At 44.2% G+C, this 15,067-nt stretch overlaps 1 protein-coding gene across 5 annotated transcripts; it reads right to left on the reverse strand.

Annotated features, from left to right (window-relative positions):
* Positions 1–1,698: 1,698 nt before the first annotated feature.
* On the reverse strand, positions 1,699–14,008 carry LOC311105561 (NLR family member X1-like). 5 transcript variants are annotated; one of them, XM_084147741.1, is made up of 10 exons: positions 13,853–14,008; positions 9,243–9,351; positions 8,999–9,119; positions 8,774–8,837; positions 7,935–8,041; positions 6,764–7,392; positions 5,096–6,525; positions 4,150–4,236; positions 3,531–3,782; positions 1,699–3,236 (listed from the first exon to the last, which is right to left on the reverse strand). In XM_084147741.1, the coding sequence occupies exons 3-10, from the start codon at positions 9,096–9,098 to the stop codon at positions 2,879–2,881; spliced, it is 3,027 nt and encodes a 1,008-aa protein (XP_084003867.1). In that variant the 5' UTR covers positions 9,099–9,119; positions 9,243–9,351; positions 13,853–14,008; the 3' UTR covers positions 1,699–2,878. The 5 variants fall into 5 exon arrangements, with proteins under 5 accessions (XP_084003867.1, XP_084003869.1, XP_084003868.1 ...); XM_084147743.1 differs by having other exon boundaries at positions 9,050–9,121; positions 13,853–13,929; XM_084147742.1 differs by lacking the exon at positions 13,853–14,008 and adding an exon at positions 9,720–9,853 and having other exon boundaries at positions 9,050–9,119.
* Between the last annotated feature and the right edge of the window lie 1,059 nt (positions 14,009–15,067).

Genomic DNA, 15,067 nt, shown 5'->3' on the forward strand with positions numbered 1-15,067 from the left:
CACTGTATGATCCCCCGGCCCTGTCCGGATGCATGAGCATCACTGGACACAGTCACAGGTGATCATTAGCTCAAAGATGTCATGTCTCTCCAGCATCCAGCCCTTTAGCTGTACAGCAAATGTCCTTAAATATTACTTTGATGAATGAATCATACTGAGAGAAAAACTTCAATATTAGAAGCGAGGACCCGTGTCACAATATAGCATTTGATAGGCAGTCAAGTCATTCATTACTTATTACTGTCATTCTAAGGTTTGGCTCCATCTTTCATCATGCATATCCTAACCTGGCCTAATGACTAATATTAGGAGGAGGAGGATACTCCCACTCACATGCCACAGCATGCCAGCCCTTATACAAGCATTTCTCATTTGTATGCAGAATTCATCCCTTCAAGCTCGACAGTTGCACACACACACTGACAACACATACCTACATTCAACCTCTTGGCAAGGAGAGGTCTGTGCAGTCTGTCAGGTTGTTAGTTGTGATATCTGCAGTGTCGTGTTCCCAGCTATCTGCTGACTGTCATTATTCTAGCTGTAGAGGGACCAAACAGCTTTTATCACAGGGCCTTTTTAAATTCTCTATTATGGGTAGACCTAGCAAGGACTACCCATGTTGTATGTTGACCGTCAACATGTTTATTTTGGATACAGCAGTCAATGTAGGCTAGCATATTAATGTATGCTGAGGGGGTAGCAGTTCAGAATTAATTATTCATCAAAAAAACACTAAAATGTATAATCCAGTCATTTTCATTTTAGAATCAAACTTGTTACTTCGCAGAGGTAGACATACATTTCCAGCACTGTCACACAACACAGAAGGCTACCTTTAATCACCAATGATTAAACACACTTTAGAACACACTCACACTGACTCACAGAGAGAAAGCATTTCAGAATATACCTAAAGGTTACGTAAAATGCTATTTGAATATACAAATCTCATATTGTGTACTCATTCGATTTCTAAAGCAAGACCAGCCTAGTGAAGCGGAGGAACGTGTCTGTGTCTTAACATAGAAAACAATGGAGACTGGTCTTGAGAAAGGCCTTGTGCCAAAAGTATACATTAAACATTATATCCTCTTGTCCTTGTGACTAGACGTATAAAAACAGACTCTCACCTGTGGTGTACTTCATGGCTTCTGTCTGTCCTTGTGTCTGGACGTCCTCCTGGCTGCCCGAGGGTGTGTGGAGGTGCAAGGTACACAGCAGATTGGGACGTTAAGATTCCTCTGTTATGTCAGCATTTGAGACGGTAACTCCTTCTTCCTCCACCTTAACACTAGGCCTCCTAGGCTTAATGTTTAGCTAACCTGTGACCAGACCTGGTAACCCATCACAACACTAAACACTCTCCAGGTTTCTTAGATAATGTGTTATCATACAATGGTTTACGAGCTTAAACAACTGAGCTGATACCAACAATTTGACTATATTGGCTATACTGTCAATGTAAGGCCATTGGGGTCATGAGTGCTACACTGCAGGAGAAAGAATGGTTGATTATGGGCACAATGAGACTAAAACAGCAATGAGCCTATCTGGAAATACTATGAGGATCTAGGTTAGGGCTATGGTTTAAATGTGTTGGTGTGGGGACCTCGAGTAGATCATTGTCCATTCTAAGCTTGACGTAATGAATTTCAAAATAGACATACCGTAATTACATTGATTTGGACTTCGAAGTTCATGGGTTACAATTCATTTAATCAAAGCGCACATACAGTAGGTTGACATTGCTTCTCTATAATGTGCAAGAGCAAAACAGCCTAAAAGTCTGTAATTGCCAATACAAGCACTGAACTCCATATTAAATTATATCACACAAAATAGTATACAGTACAAATGAATGAAGGACAACCGTCAAGTACATTCTATTGGCCAATAGGTTAACTGCTATGAACTCTTTTTTTTTTTTTGAGAAAGCAAATTATGTTTGATGATGCAGCACAGCACAGCCTGCTATAAAAATAAAAGCATGTTTTTAAGCATCTAGTAAATGTAATAGAAAAGTGTTGCAACCAATGGCTTTCGCAGTACATGCAACACTTTGTATTTTCAAGTATCAATCCATGTTGACTTTATCAAATGATTGTTCCTATTAAAACAGCGAAACGCTATTATTATTTAACACAAACGGAACACATTTCCTTTTAAACCTACCTGAATATATTTATTAAACACACACAGACATCCTCAAGCAAAGAACTGGGAGAAAATACAAGATCTCCCGAGTGGCGCAGTGGTCTAAGGCACTGCATCGCAGTGCTAGCTGTGCCACTAGAGATCCTGGTTTGAATCCAGGCTCTGTCATAGCCGGCCGCGACCGGGAGACCCATGGGGCGGCGCGCACAATTGGCCCAGCGTCGTCCAGGGTAGGGGAGGGAATGGCCGGCAGGGGATGTAGCTCAGTTGGTAGAGCATGGCGTTTGCAACGCCAGGGTTGTGGGTTCGATCAAATAATGTATGCACTAACTGTAAGTCGCTCTGGATAAGAGCGTCTGCTAAATGACTAAAATGTAAGATACTACACATTTTACATACAGAGTACACAAAGAGGCCCAAAACAAATATGGCTATGTGCATAATTCTGCATAATGGAAACACCTTCCTATGTAGTCTTGAAAAGGACGCTTTCAGTTTCACACCATGAATATATTTTATTCAATTAATTTTGCATAGATTTGGCTGTCCCACTTCTCACTTGCTACATTTCTTCAAGGCGATGGATACATGGGCTTATCCTATGGTTGAAAGACCGGAAGACTTTGTAAATACTGGACCAAACACCTCCAGATTAAAAGACATACTGAACATACATGAACATCATGGCTCATTTTTTTAAAACACAGACATTGCTTGTCCATTACTTGGCACTCCCACCGGTCCTGGTCGGGTCCTTCTGCAGCATCTGCAGCGTCTGCCTGACGCCGTTCTCCACCCTGCGGAAGTGCATCTTTTTCCAGAAGCTTGGCGCCTGCTTCCTACCCCACTCCAGGTCTCGGAGGAAGATCTGCAGCTGTTCCCTGACGCGTTCCCGCTCCCAGGACGAGGCGTTCTTACTGATGATGCTCAGGATGGGGTGCCAGTCCTCCGAGATGTCCGAGCCCTCGGTGACCGAGGCTAGTACCTTCACGCGCCGCCCCGTGCCACCCTGGTTCAGCGGGACTCCTCGAACGTACAGGGACTGCTTCCCCACGTTGCTGAGAGGATTCAGGTACAAGCTGTGGAACACAATGGAATAAATGTATACACATAACCTACATATAGACACATTCAAATGCCACTTCATATAAAGATGATGCATAATAAGTGCACGATGAAAAGAAAATTGCCCAAATAAAATTACTAAAGAAACCATAGTGGTCGAGTCATGCAATACATTTTCTTTGTGTATATAGGGGTCTGCAACTGTTGGCCTGCAAGCTAAATCTGGCCTCCACAGAATAATTTATTGCCCCGCCTAACCCCATATACTGTAATTCCAGGACATGTGGGAACGGTGCTGCTTAGCTTACTGCACAGTGTGGATGCTGGGGTGCTCTCTGCAGGCATCCACCAGGGTCAGAGCAGCATTGTCCCCGATGTTGTTGTAGGCCACGTTGAGCTCCTGCAGGCCCGTGTGCTGGTTGAGCCTCTTGGCCAGCTCGCAGGCCCCCGTGTCGCCCATGCCTGTGTGCATCAGGGACAGCTGCCTGAGAGACTGGTTCCCTAGCAGGGCGTCCAGCAGACAGCGAGCCCCGGACTCTAACAGGGGGTTATCGCACAGGCTACAGAGGGACAGTCACAGGACACTGTATCAGCATTCAAACTGGACAAGTGGAGGCTGGTTGAAGCAGCATGTCATCTGTTAGTTAGACATTAGACCAACTATCATTTGGACAATGTGGGTGTTCTACATACAGTAAACATCTTATTTGAAGTGTAAAGTGAGCAAGTTCTCAAATGAGAGAAATTGTCCCTTTCTGACCAAAGCAAATTAATAAATAAGGCAATATTTAAAAATAAAGCATTAGTAATCATACTTAAGGAAAGTTGTAAATTCCATTGATTAGTTATTATTACCACCAATACCTACCTGTTGAGCCATAGAAAAGGAAATAAGGCCATTAGCCTGGTAAAGAGTCAGTGTCTTACTGTAGAGATCTAATAGTACAGTTGGGGTCAAGTAGTAGATCTCTCAGGAGAATGCAGGACTCAGGACCCAGGCTATTAAACTGGAGACTGAAGACAACGGAGAGAAAAAAAGCATACACAGCTATCACAAACACACCCCCACACACATGCGTTAGCCTGCAAACCACGAACCTCACGTACTGTCCATAGAACAACTATTAAATACAAAAAACACAGATTGAACACAGATAACACTCCTTGTTGCAGTTCTTCATGAAGTAACACCATGATTTTTTTTTTTTTTTTACAACCACAACCAAAAAGCAGGCCAGGCTGAATAACCTGATAACACTAATATAGATATCAAAGGTTATATTATGGGCAATAAAGTATCCCTTTACTCCCAATGCTCCTTCCTTTAATAGCATCAGAATACCATGTTGTCAATGCCCATAGGGAGTACACTTTTTATGCAGCAAGTCAAACACATTTAGGCTATAATGTCAAACCTACCATGAATGAATCCATGAATGTTACTGGATGGATCAAGTTAGGACCTGATATGTCACTTGGCAGTTAATGATTTTAAGGCCTCAGTCAAACATTAATTAGCAATACAAGCTAAAAAGGCAAATATTGCTGCATGTTTGGACACCTCTCAGTAAATAGAGGATTTGGAGTGTTATTGATAAGGCTTTGGGTCACCTTAGATTTACCACCTGTATTCTGAAAATGATAACATAACTCAATGAGGTGAACAGAGGGTATATGTAACGTAGTAGGTAGAAATACACTAGTAATATCACCTTTTTACTGTGGTAAGTAGTGACTGTTACCATGGACAGATACAAGAGGTCAATCTTGTGAGTTGGTGAGAATTTAGTTTAAATAAAAATAAAACTATTTATCTAGCTCTTAACAAAAAATAAAAGTTGACTAAAGGCCCACAAATCAAGCCTTCTCTCACTTGAGGTTGTGCGTGTGGCGGAAAGCGGGCCACAGCATGGTCAGCAGGTCGTTGGTCAGGTGACAGGAAGAAAGGTCCAGCTCCTCCAGGTGGTACCTCGAGGGTACGCAGGCCAGCACAGAGCTCAGGATGAAGCATTTGAGGGGTGTCATGCGCACGTTGGACAGCTTGATGCTGCGGATGGAGAGCAGGACCTCTGCCGTGAGCCGGGGATTCTGGAACTCGTACAGGAGCACCAGCAGGTCCATGAGCTCCTCAGGGGGCTGCCACTTCACGATCTCCGCCGCCAGGTGCTTCTTGAGGGTTCTTGTGATCTGAGCCACCGTGGTGCTCTTGATGCTGCAGCCCAGCTGCTCCAGCAGAACCCGGTTCCCGTAGTGAAGCAGGCCGCCCATGAAGATGGGGTAGAGCTCGAAGGCCCGGCTGTCCAGGCGCTCCTGTGGCTGGGGGCCGTGAACTCCTAGTAGGCTCTGCTCCACTTGGTCCAGCACATCCTCGTTGAAGCTGTCCTCGCTGCGGAACATCTCTGCCGCCATTGTGCGGGCAATGCGGCCCTTGCTGCGGCTGCTGATCTTCTCAAACAGGCTGGGAAAGAGCTTGAGCAGGTTGAAAACAGCGAATACCCTGAGGGGGATGAACTTGGAGATGATGCTGATGAGGGTGTTGACATCTTCGCTCACTTGGCCGATGGCCACGGTCACCTCTTTGCTCAGCTTCTCCAGAGCTGTCTTGTTCTCGCCGAGGACAACGTACAGGGCAGCCAGGTACTCTTGCATGGCGGGAATGGCAAACACGTAGCGCTTCTCCTTTTCATTAAGCTCTGACCCTTTGGTCTCGATGCAGGGCACCAGGAAGAAGTCGAGAACATCAGTGCGGAACACGGCCAGCTGACGCAGTTCCTCATCTGTTTTGGTCTTACCACCCACAAACTGTTCCAGTTCCTCCTCGGAGAAGGAAGTGTGCTTTTTGGTGACTCCGTCAAAGGCCAGTTTGCCCACAGTGCGGACTACATAGAGCATCAACGAGTTCTGGTGCTCTAGAGAAGATACACCCCCACCCGTTTCCAGCACCTCCCCTCCAAAGTTGAGTCTCAGGAAGCTGGTATAGATACCAGTTAGCGTACGTATGGGTGCCTGGGCGTCGGTGAAATGTAAAAAGTGGAGGATGGCACAAGTCAGCCAGCAATAGGAAGGTAAAAAGCAGGCGGCCGCCAACTGGCTCTCCCTCTGTAGGTTGAGGTAAAGCAGCTCGATGAGGGCGTGAGCTTCCTGGTTTCTCGGCTTCTCTCCAATCTGTTGCAGCAGTCGGCTTGTGAAGTATGCTCGCTGGCGATCTGGGTCATTGAAGCCATATATCTGTGCGTAGCGTTTCACATACTTTGTAGGGATGTGGTCAAGGGCAGACAACCTTGTGGTGACCAAAATACTGGCCTAAAAAAATTGAGTTAAATTATCAATACATATACATTACTAAACATTTTTCATCACAACTTACTGGGGTTGGAAATAGACATACTGAACGTGATGAAGTTGATAGCCTTGAATGGTAACATACTGTATTTTTCTGATTGATTTTATGGTAGCATCTGATTTGCTCAAACAGCACTTCCTTAGCACACATCACATTCTACTGTATGTAACTGACTAAATGCAGGTTGTGGGCCCTTACCTCAGGCAGCATGTACTTCCTGAGCAGGTTCACCACCACTGCCCCGGAGGGGACGGCCTCGTTGGGGTCGCTGCACAGCTCCGTGGAGCCAATACGGAAGTCCAGTTTCATCTTCTCCATGCCGTTAAACAGAAACAGCACGTCCTTGGCCTGGTCGCTCTCTCCACTCAGCATGGGGATCTTCTTCAGGTGCAGGTATTTCCTGCTGACCAGGTCTCTCAGAGATGTGGACTTGGATAACTGGGAGAGGTCCTCGCAGGAGAAGGGCACCAGTAGTTTGAACTGGGTCAAAGTGAGCCCGGCACACCAGTCTAGAACCAGCTTCCGCACCACCGTGCTCTTCCCTGTCCCGACTGCCCCGTACAGCAGCACGTTAAGGCCCTGCTCCCTGCCTCCTTGATGAGTGGGCTCAAAGAGTTGCTCCACGGTGACCGAGGCACTCTGGGGGGCCTGGGATGCCTTGAGGAGGGGGGTGATTAAGGGCCCTTTCCTCTCCTCTGGCTTCCTCTCCAGGATGAGTGGCTCCACGTGCATGGTCTCGGGGGTGAAGTAGTCCCCGAACTGCTTCTCTTCCTGAGGTAGGTGGCTGAACCATAAGGTCAACTTCTTCTTGTGGATCTCAATGGGATCTGTGAAGGAAAGGACCAGTATTTAAACACAGCAATGAACGAAAACATTCTCTTGAATTATCAAGAGCACCGACTGAAATACATAAGCCAAAATCTCTATCGTTGCAGGATTCGTAAGGCCTCACATTACTTTACCTACATTAGGATGAACTATCTTAGAATCTATGTAACTACACTATAACAGACCAGTAAGTACAGTACAGTACATGCAGTTCTGGAACACTTACCACGATGCTCTTACTTTTTGTTGCTTTTTAGTACCTGTCTGTTTATTGCATACTTATTTCCCTTATAGCTACCCTGAAATAATGCCTGGTATGTGATGTGGGTGAAACATGCAGAGAAAGGGGCATCATAAGAGAGAAGAGGCTTATGCAATTAGATGGTGCCAATCTTTCCCATTCACTTAGGAAGGAGGCTTCCTAATACATACTGTAGCAGGGACCTACACAACAGATGGTGTGAATTACGAGGACCAGACTTTAAGTGATTGGACATACGTACAAGCTCTGTTTACCTGTTTGATTGTGGACTAGAATTACCTATTTCAGGCCCACTGGAGCAAAAAAACCTTGAATGAAATCCACTGGCTGAATAGAAGGAGGAATATTTAAACGTCCTCCATAGTCCTCCTGGAAGCCTCAGCTGTCTGTGGGGGGTGGACAAAGAGAGGCTCACTCAACAGTGATTATTTCTCTACTTATGTGTCATAACAAGTAGCATGTCTCCAGGACACACAAAATACTGATCTAGCACTAAGACTAGCACTTTATGGGTTGGTTTCCTGGACACAGATTAAGTCTAGTCCTAGACTAAAAAGCAAACTCAATCGAGAATCGGCATTTTAAAAAATGCTTTTTAGTCCAGTATTAGGCTTATTTTATTTATTTTTATTTATTTCACCTTTATTTAACCAGGTAAGCCAGTTGAGAAAAAGTTCTCATTTACAACTGCGACCTGGCCAAGATAAAGCAAAGCAGTGCGATAAAAACAACAACACAGAGTTACATATGGGGTAAACAAAACATAAAGTCAAAAACACAACAGAAAATATATATACAGTGTGTGCGAATGTTGTAAGTTATGGAGGTAAGGCAATAAATAGGCCATAGTGCAGAATAGTTACAATTTCATATAACACTGGAAGGATATATGTGCAAAAGATGATGTGCAAATAGAGATACTGGGGTGCAAATTAGCAAAATAAATAACAATATGGGGATGAGGTAGGCTTAATCTGTGTCCGGGAACCGCCCCTATGTGTTGTCTGTCTACACTGTATGTAGGAGTGGAACTGTAAAATGTCAATGTCTGGGTGATGAGTAGATGGTTTGGTGTTTCTGTCAAATGTGAACGTCTGTGGAAGAGAATGTTGACTAACCTGTGACATGAACCCATGTTCCTATAAGTGATGACTCTGCTTGTAAGTGGGCTGAGGTTCACGTCTAAAGACAAAACACAGTCACCACATCATTCTCAGTGGTTATAAGGAATACATAATACATACGGTATGCTGTAAATATTCCCTCCCTCCCTCACTCATTCATTACAACTGTTATACAGACATAACAATACTGTTATGCTACACAGACACAGTTTTTCTTACTTCTATGTAAGATAGAGATGTTAGATTTGGGGAGTACATCATTGAGTGTACCTCGCCATCTCCTCCTGAGGACCCCTGAGCTGATCCAACACTGCCACATCCTCCTAGTAGGCTTTCAACACTCTCAAAGGAAAGAATTCAATCAATGAGTCAATAACTGTCTATCATTTCATTGTTTACTTGTATTCACAACCAAATGAATCAAAGTAATTTCTTCAGAAGAAAGCTTGAATGCATGACTCACCTGTTCCAACTAGTTCACATCTTGAGGAAACTTGAAAACAGTGCTTCCACTTCCTGATCCTACGTCCTTGTTCACCGTGGGTCTCGGTTTACCGTAGTTTAACGTGAACCTGCAACGCAACATGACACTCAACTTAGTGCAGTATATCATATCAATGACCTCCAAAAATCACAAACTCACCTACTACGTCAATAACACAGTAAGTGTTAGCTTCGATGCAACCAATCGTTTTGTTTTGACGTTGTCACATCGAAGCTAAGTAAGTGTTATAGTTCCCACTGGGCACAGACGTCAATTCAACATCTATTCCATGTTGGTTCAACGTAATTCCATTGAAATGATGTGGAAACACTGTTGATCCAACCAGTGTGTCCCCAGTAGGTTATCACTCAGGTATTAGCAGACTCACACAAATATAATTTCACTAAAAAGCATTCATACACACATGCAGGAAAAGAAACACTATACCCGTCCCACCTTATGAAAAGTTAGTCCCAATCCCAATGTGTTTCCTCTGTGTTCTCTCAGGATCAGACATGTAGCTAATAGGCGAGGCTGTGCTGCTCCACTTTCCAGCTGCTTGCTCTTTACTGGCTAACAGGCTGAGTCATGACAGCAATAACAAATACGCAGTCTCAGAGGCAATGTGAGAGAGAGGCCCGGAACAGTCTTCTCCCAAACCACCACACCATTCCCCCTGTCCAATCCCTACTCAGCACAGCTAATTTAAACAGTTTAAGGCCCTCCTCTTTTTCCTTTATCCACACATCCCTCTCCCACTCTCTTTGGTCATCCCTCAATGCATGGAATCTCGGCCACTCTCCTAAGGAAGGTCAACAATTACCGGAACAATTTTGGAACATAATGGGCAGTCTATCTGAGGAGGCTTGTGGGAGGAGCTATAGGAGGACGGGATCATTGTAATGGCTGGAATGGAATGGTATAAAACACATCAAACATATGGAAACCACATGTTTGACTCAGTTCCTTCATTCCATTCCTGCCATCACAATGAGCCCGTCCTCTTATAGCTCCTACCACCAGCCTCCTCTGCAGTCTGAGTCTATTAATGCACTGGTGAGCCCCATAAGACGTTTACATTCTCTGCGTTAGAGGACAAGTGACAAGGTAACAGGGGTGTCATTTCAGCTAAACCTAGGGTATGGAAAAGTGACAAGTTTAGTTTCATGTCAAGTCAAACAGCAGTTACCTAGCCAAAGCCATCTACTACAGCCATCTTTACCTCTGCAATGTGCAGTGACGTGTATTCATGGCTCTCTGTGTTTCATAAAGGTGGTCCTCTGTAGCTCAGCTGGTAGAGCACGGCGCTTGTAACGCCAAGGTAGTGGGTTCGATCCCCGGGACCACCCATACACAAAAATGTATGCACGCATGACTGTAAGTCGCTTTGGATAAAAGCGTCTGCTAAATGGCATATTATTATTATTATTATTATAAATGTCGTTAAATTCGCAAGACGCTGAATGTATCTCACCGGAGAAAGCATCCGAGCGAGCGAAACAGCGCCCCTCTGTCTCTGTATGTGTAGCCCATCTATCTGATGCTGTCTGGTCAAACTGAGTATGACATTGTTGCCGCCCGTAGCATTGAACGCAACAGAAGCCAGCGAGCATTTGGCCTCCCTTGATACTTCAAAATAATAATAATAGCCAATCAGTGTTGAGCTAAACTAAGTGAGCTCAGTTTGGATTTGGCTTCAAACCAATCACATCAGAAGCCAAACGTAAATTACATAATTGTTTTTTATTGTTGCATCTCGTTGTGTTGTTGTGATCCAGTGGGTGGCTAGCTAAAATCGGCCCATTCCTAAATTAGCCATGGACAGAGATAGAGATTTGGACTTGTAGTTTTACTTAATTCTCCGTACTGGCCAATGATTATTATAATGGTGATTCTGATCCAACCATACATTTATACATTGTGCCCCTGGCCTGAGAGGATGGAAGTTCAACATGTAGCTAGATGTAGTAGGCCTGGAGCATTGTTGCCCATGAAAGGAAGTTAGGCTAGCGAGCAAGCATTTTAGCCTGGTAGCCTAGGACAACAAAAACTAAAAACATGTACTGTATGACATAGTCATAGACCTTTTAGGCAACATGAAAGACGAGGATGGCATTGCTGGCGTTTCTCAACAAGTAGGGTAAGTCGATATGTTATTTTTTTTCTAAACCCACACACACAGAAATAGTACCATAGACAGTCACATCATATTTAGTTTGCGTTGATTGGACTAAATAGTTTTTGCCATCTTTTAGTTGTCACTGTATTTGACTAAGCATAGTTGATTAGATGTTAAAGTTGAAATGGTGCTGAAATACCATTGACGGTATTAACTGTAAAATACCATATTTGGAGGAGGATTTGTTTTTTGGGGGGAAGTATTACATTTGACAGATGTTGGAATCTGTCCCTTGGGCAGCGCCTGTTCTCTTTGCGACTTGCGGTAACTCTCCATGGTTCTAAATTAATAGTTGTTTAGAAGTCCGAAAAAATGTACTTGCTTGACCACACTGTAGGGCATGTAACTGTGTTCCATGCAATATGTTTTGTGGTCTTAACCAGACAGATGTTGCTCTCCGGTTTTGTGATGAAACAAAGGTGTGGTTGAATTTATTCTGCCACTGTCTTCTTATTATTTTCTCGGCCTTAGGCCTATATATCACGGTGTCAAGGCATATTTACATTTACATTTTAGTAATTTAGCAGACTCTCTTATCCAGAGCGACTTAGAGAGTTAGTGAGTGCATACATTATTTATTTTTATTTTTCATACTGGCCCCCCGTGGGAATCGAACCCACAACCCTTGCGTTGCAATCGCCATGCTCTACCAACTGAGCTACATCCCTGCCGGCCATTCCCTCCCCTACCCTTGACGACGCTGGGCCAATTGTGCGCCGCCCCATGGGTCTCCCGGTCACGGCCGGCTACGACAGAGCCTGGATGAACTAACAAGTTATAGAGCAAACAACGCATTTATCACAACACATCGGTTGTAATATTGCTTTTTTTCTCTGGCTTGGCCTCTCCAGTGATTTTACCCACGCACCACTACTGACAATGTGTTGAGAAAAAGTCCCGCTGTTAATTGGAGCTGCATCGATGCAGACAGCAATGCATGCAAACAACCTTCCCTCCCTCTCAAGGTGTCCGCATGGTCCTAAAAGCCAGCCCGCTCACCCCGCTAAACTGTATTCGCCTTTTAATCGGGATTGGCATGATTTTAAAATTGTTGGTGTTGAACTAGGCCCGCTAGGTATGGCCATACCCTGCCATACCCAATTGACACCCCTGGGAAGGACCAGGAGGAAGAAAGCAGAGAAATTAAGAAAAAAAGGTTTGCAACGCATAAACCAAACGCCCCCTTTTGCTGTAGGGGGGTACAGTATTTGGTAGCTCTTAAACTCTAGGCAGCGTTCTGCCTTCTCCCTAGTTTTCAGCCATTCGCTTCGCCCATGACTGGCTCATGTGAACTACAATTCCGACGCTGTGTTTTAACGTTTAGAAACGTCAATAATCATTGCTTGCGATACCGCTTTCGAAACATATGGCCCTTATCTTTCAACAGCGAAAGAATCCTTCAAATAAAAAATATACACTTACTGTAGCAGTTTTGCACAGAGCAATACATGAGTGCCTCAAACTACAGTTCCGCTACATTTCTCAAGTTATGCTAGATACTCCGAACACCTGGATATCCTGCAATAATTGGATGTTGAGACATTTTTATTCATGGGAATTTACTACTGAGCTGTATTCTAGCACAGGTGGTCGCCTCCATCTTTCAGTCTGTTTTCTGTAAACAAGCGCTGTAACATGGGACATATGGCCATGTGGGAACCCTAACCCTATAAAGGTGTGTATCAATTTAACCTTTAGTTTTTTGAAAATGATTTATTGCTGATATGAAAGATAAGGTCCTTATTGTTAAGAGCGTCGGCTCTTAACAAAACTCCCTTGTACAGAAGACGCCTTAGTCCAATGACGTATGTGTAATGTAATTGAACTGAGAGTCCTGATCAAGGGCAAAGTATTTGGACACACAACTAATTTGATTGGCAAAGTTCAATGCCCCCTTGCATTGCCATTAAAATGTAAACTGGGTGATTTCTCATTCCTTTACAGGAACTATTGGAGAGACACCAAGTACAGTAGATAGAACTGCTTCAATTAGCAAAAAACGTTAGGCTACATTCTGAATGATAAGCTATTGCTTGGTTAAACAACAAAACTGTCCCATGCGCACTACACTCCAGCAATTCTGATTTGATACACTGTAGCAATATGGGCAAGCGAAACAGGCTACATTGTTGCTCAATGAAAGATTCCGTAGAAACACAACGATAAAAATAGCTCAGTCGACTGGTGACAGTGACAGATAGCCCTGACTACCGTGTCCTTGGAGAGAATTTTCCTAATTCTCGTGCATGCGTACAAAAAAAGTCATGAAATGAAGCATTGCCAAGTTTGAGGAATAGCTACTTTAAAAATAAATAAAACATTCATGACTGAGTCGACGACGTCTAATATTTTATCATATTATCCCATTAGATAGCCTAACGTATTCAGAGTTGCTAATGCTATCGCTTACCTCTCTTTTCAGACGTCAGACGCCGAATGATTGAGATATTTTGATGACTCTAGTATCCGGAATGATTTGCACGTTCTAAAATTCTCTCGCAGAAGAAGAAATTATGACCACAATCATTTTCATGTGGCGCAATGTAGGCTAGGCCACTTCCTCAACTGAGCTGACTGTATACAAATTGTGCTGTTAGTAAGTAGAGCCTGATGCTTATTACCCTTGTATGAGAGAGCATGGTGTAGCCTACTTTGGCTGGCTGTTCTTTAACGCGAGGCTATAGTCAAGTCAAGGGTATTACATTTGGGGTGAAAAATACATGTATTCTACTCTAAATCTCGTTTCAACTTTATAATTTAACATAATAAATGTTTCATCTTTCTAATTAAAACTGTGAATCTTGTAAACGAGTTCATGCCAACAAATCCAACAGGCCTACATGCAGTGTCGATTTTGGGGTAAACTCCCTTTTTTGTTTTGTTGATGCATTACATTTACATTTACATTTACGTCATTTAGCAGACGCTCTTATCCAGAGCGACTTACAAATAGGTGCATTCACCTTATAGCCAGTGGGATAACCACTTTACAATGTTTTTTTGTTTTTTTTGGGGGGGGGGGGGGTTGGGGTAAGGGGGGGTTAGAAGGATTACTTTATCATATCCCAGGTATTCCTTAAAGAGGTGGGGTTTCAAATGTCTCCGGAAGGTGGTGAGTGACTCCGCTGTCCTGGCGTCGTGAGGGCGCTTGTTCCACCATTGGGGTGCCAGAGCAGCGAACAGTTTTGACTGGGCTGAGCGGGAACTATGCTTCCGCAGAGGTAGGGGAGCCAGCAGGCCAGAGGTGGATGAACGCAATGCCCTCGTTTGGGTGTAGGGACTGATCAGAGCCTGAAGGTACGGAGGTGCCGTTCCCCTCACAGCTCCGTAGGCAAGCACCATGGTCTTGTAGCAGATGCGAGCTTCAACTGGAAGCCAGTGGAGTGTGCGGAGGAGCGGGGTGACGTGAGAGAACTTGGGAAGGTTGAACACCAGACGGGCTGCGGCATTCTGGATGAGTTGTAGGGGTTTAATGGCACAGGCAGGGAGCCCAGCCAACAGCGAGTTGCAGTAATCCAGACGGGAGATGACAAGTGCCTGGATTAGGACCTGTGCCGCTTCCTGTGTAAGGCAGGGTCGTACTCTCAGAATGTTGTAGAGCATGAACCTACAGGATCGGGTCACC

The sequence above is a fragment of the Coregonus lavaretus genome (genome assembly GCF_964263955.1).
Source record: "Coregonus lavaretus genome assembly, chromosome: 30".
NCBI lineage: Eukaryota > Metazoa > Chordata > Actinopteri > Salmoniformes > Salmonidae > Coregonus > Coregonus lavaretus.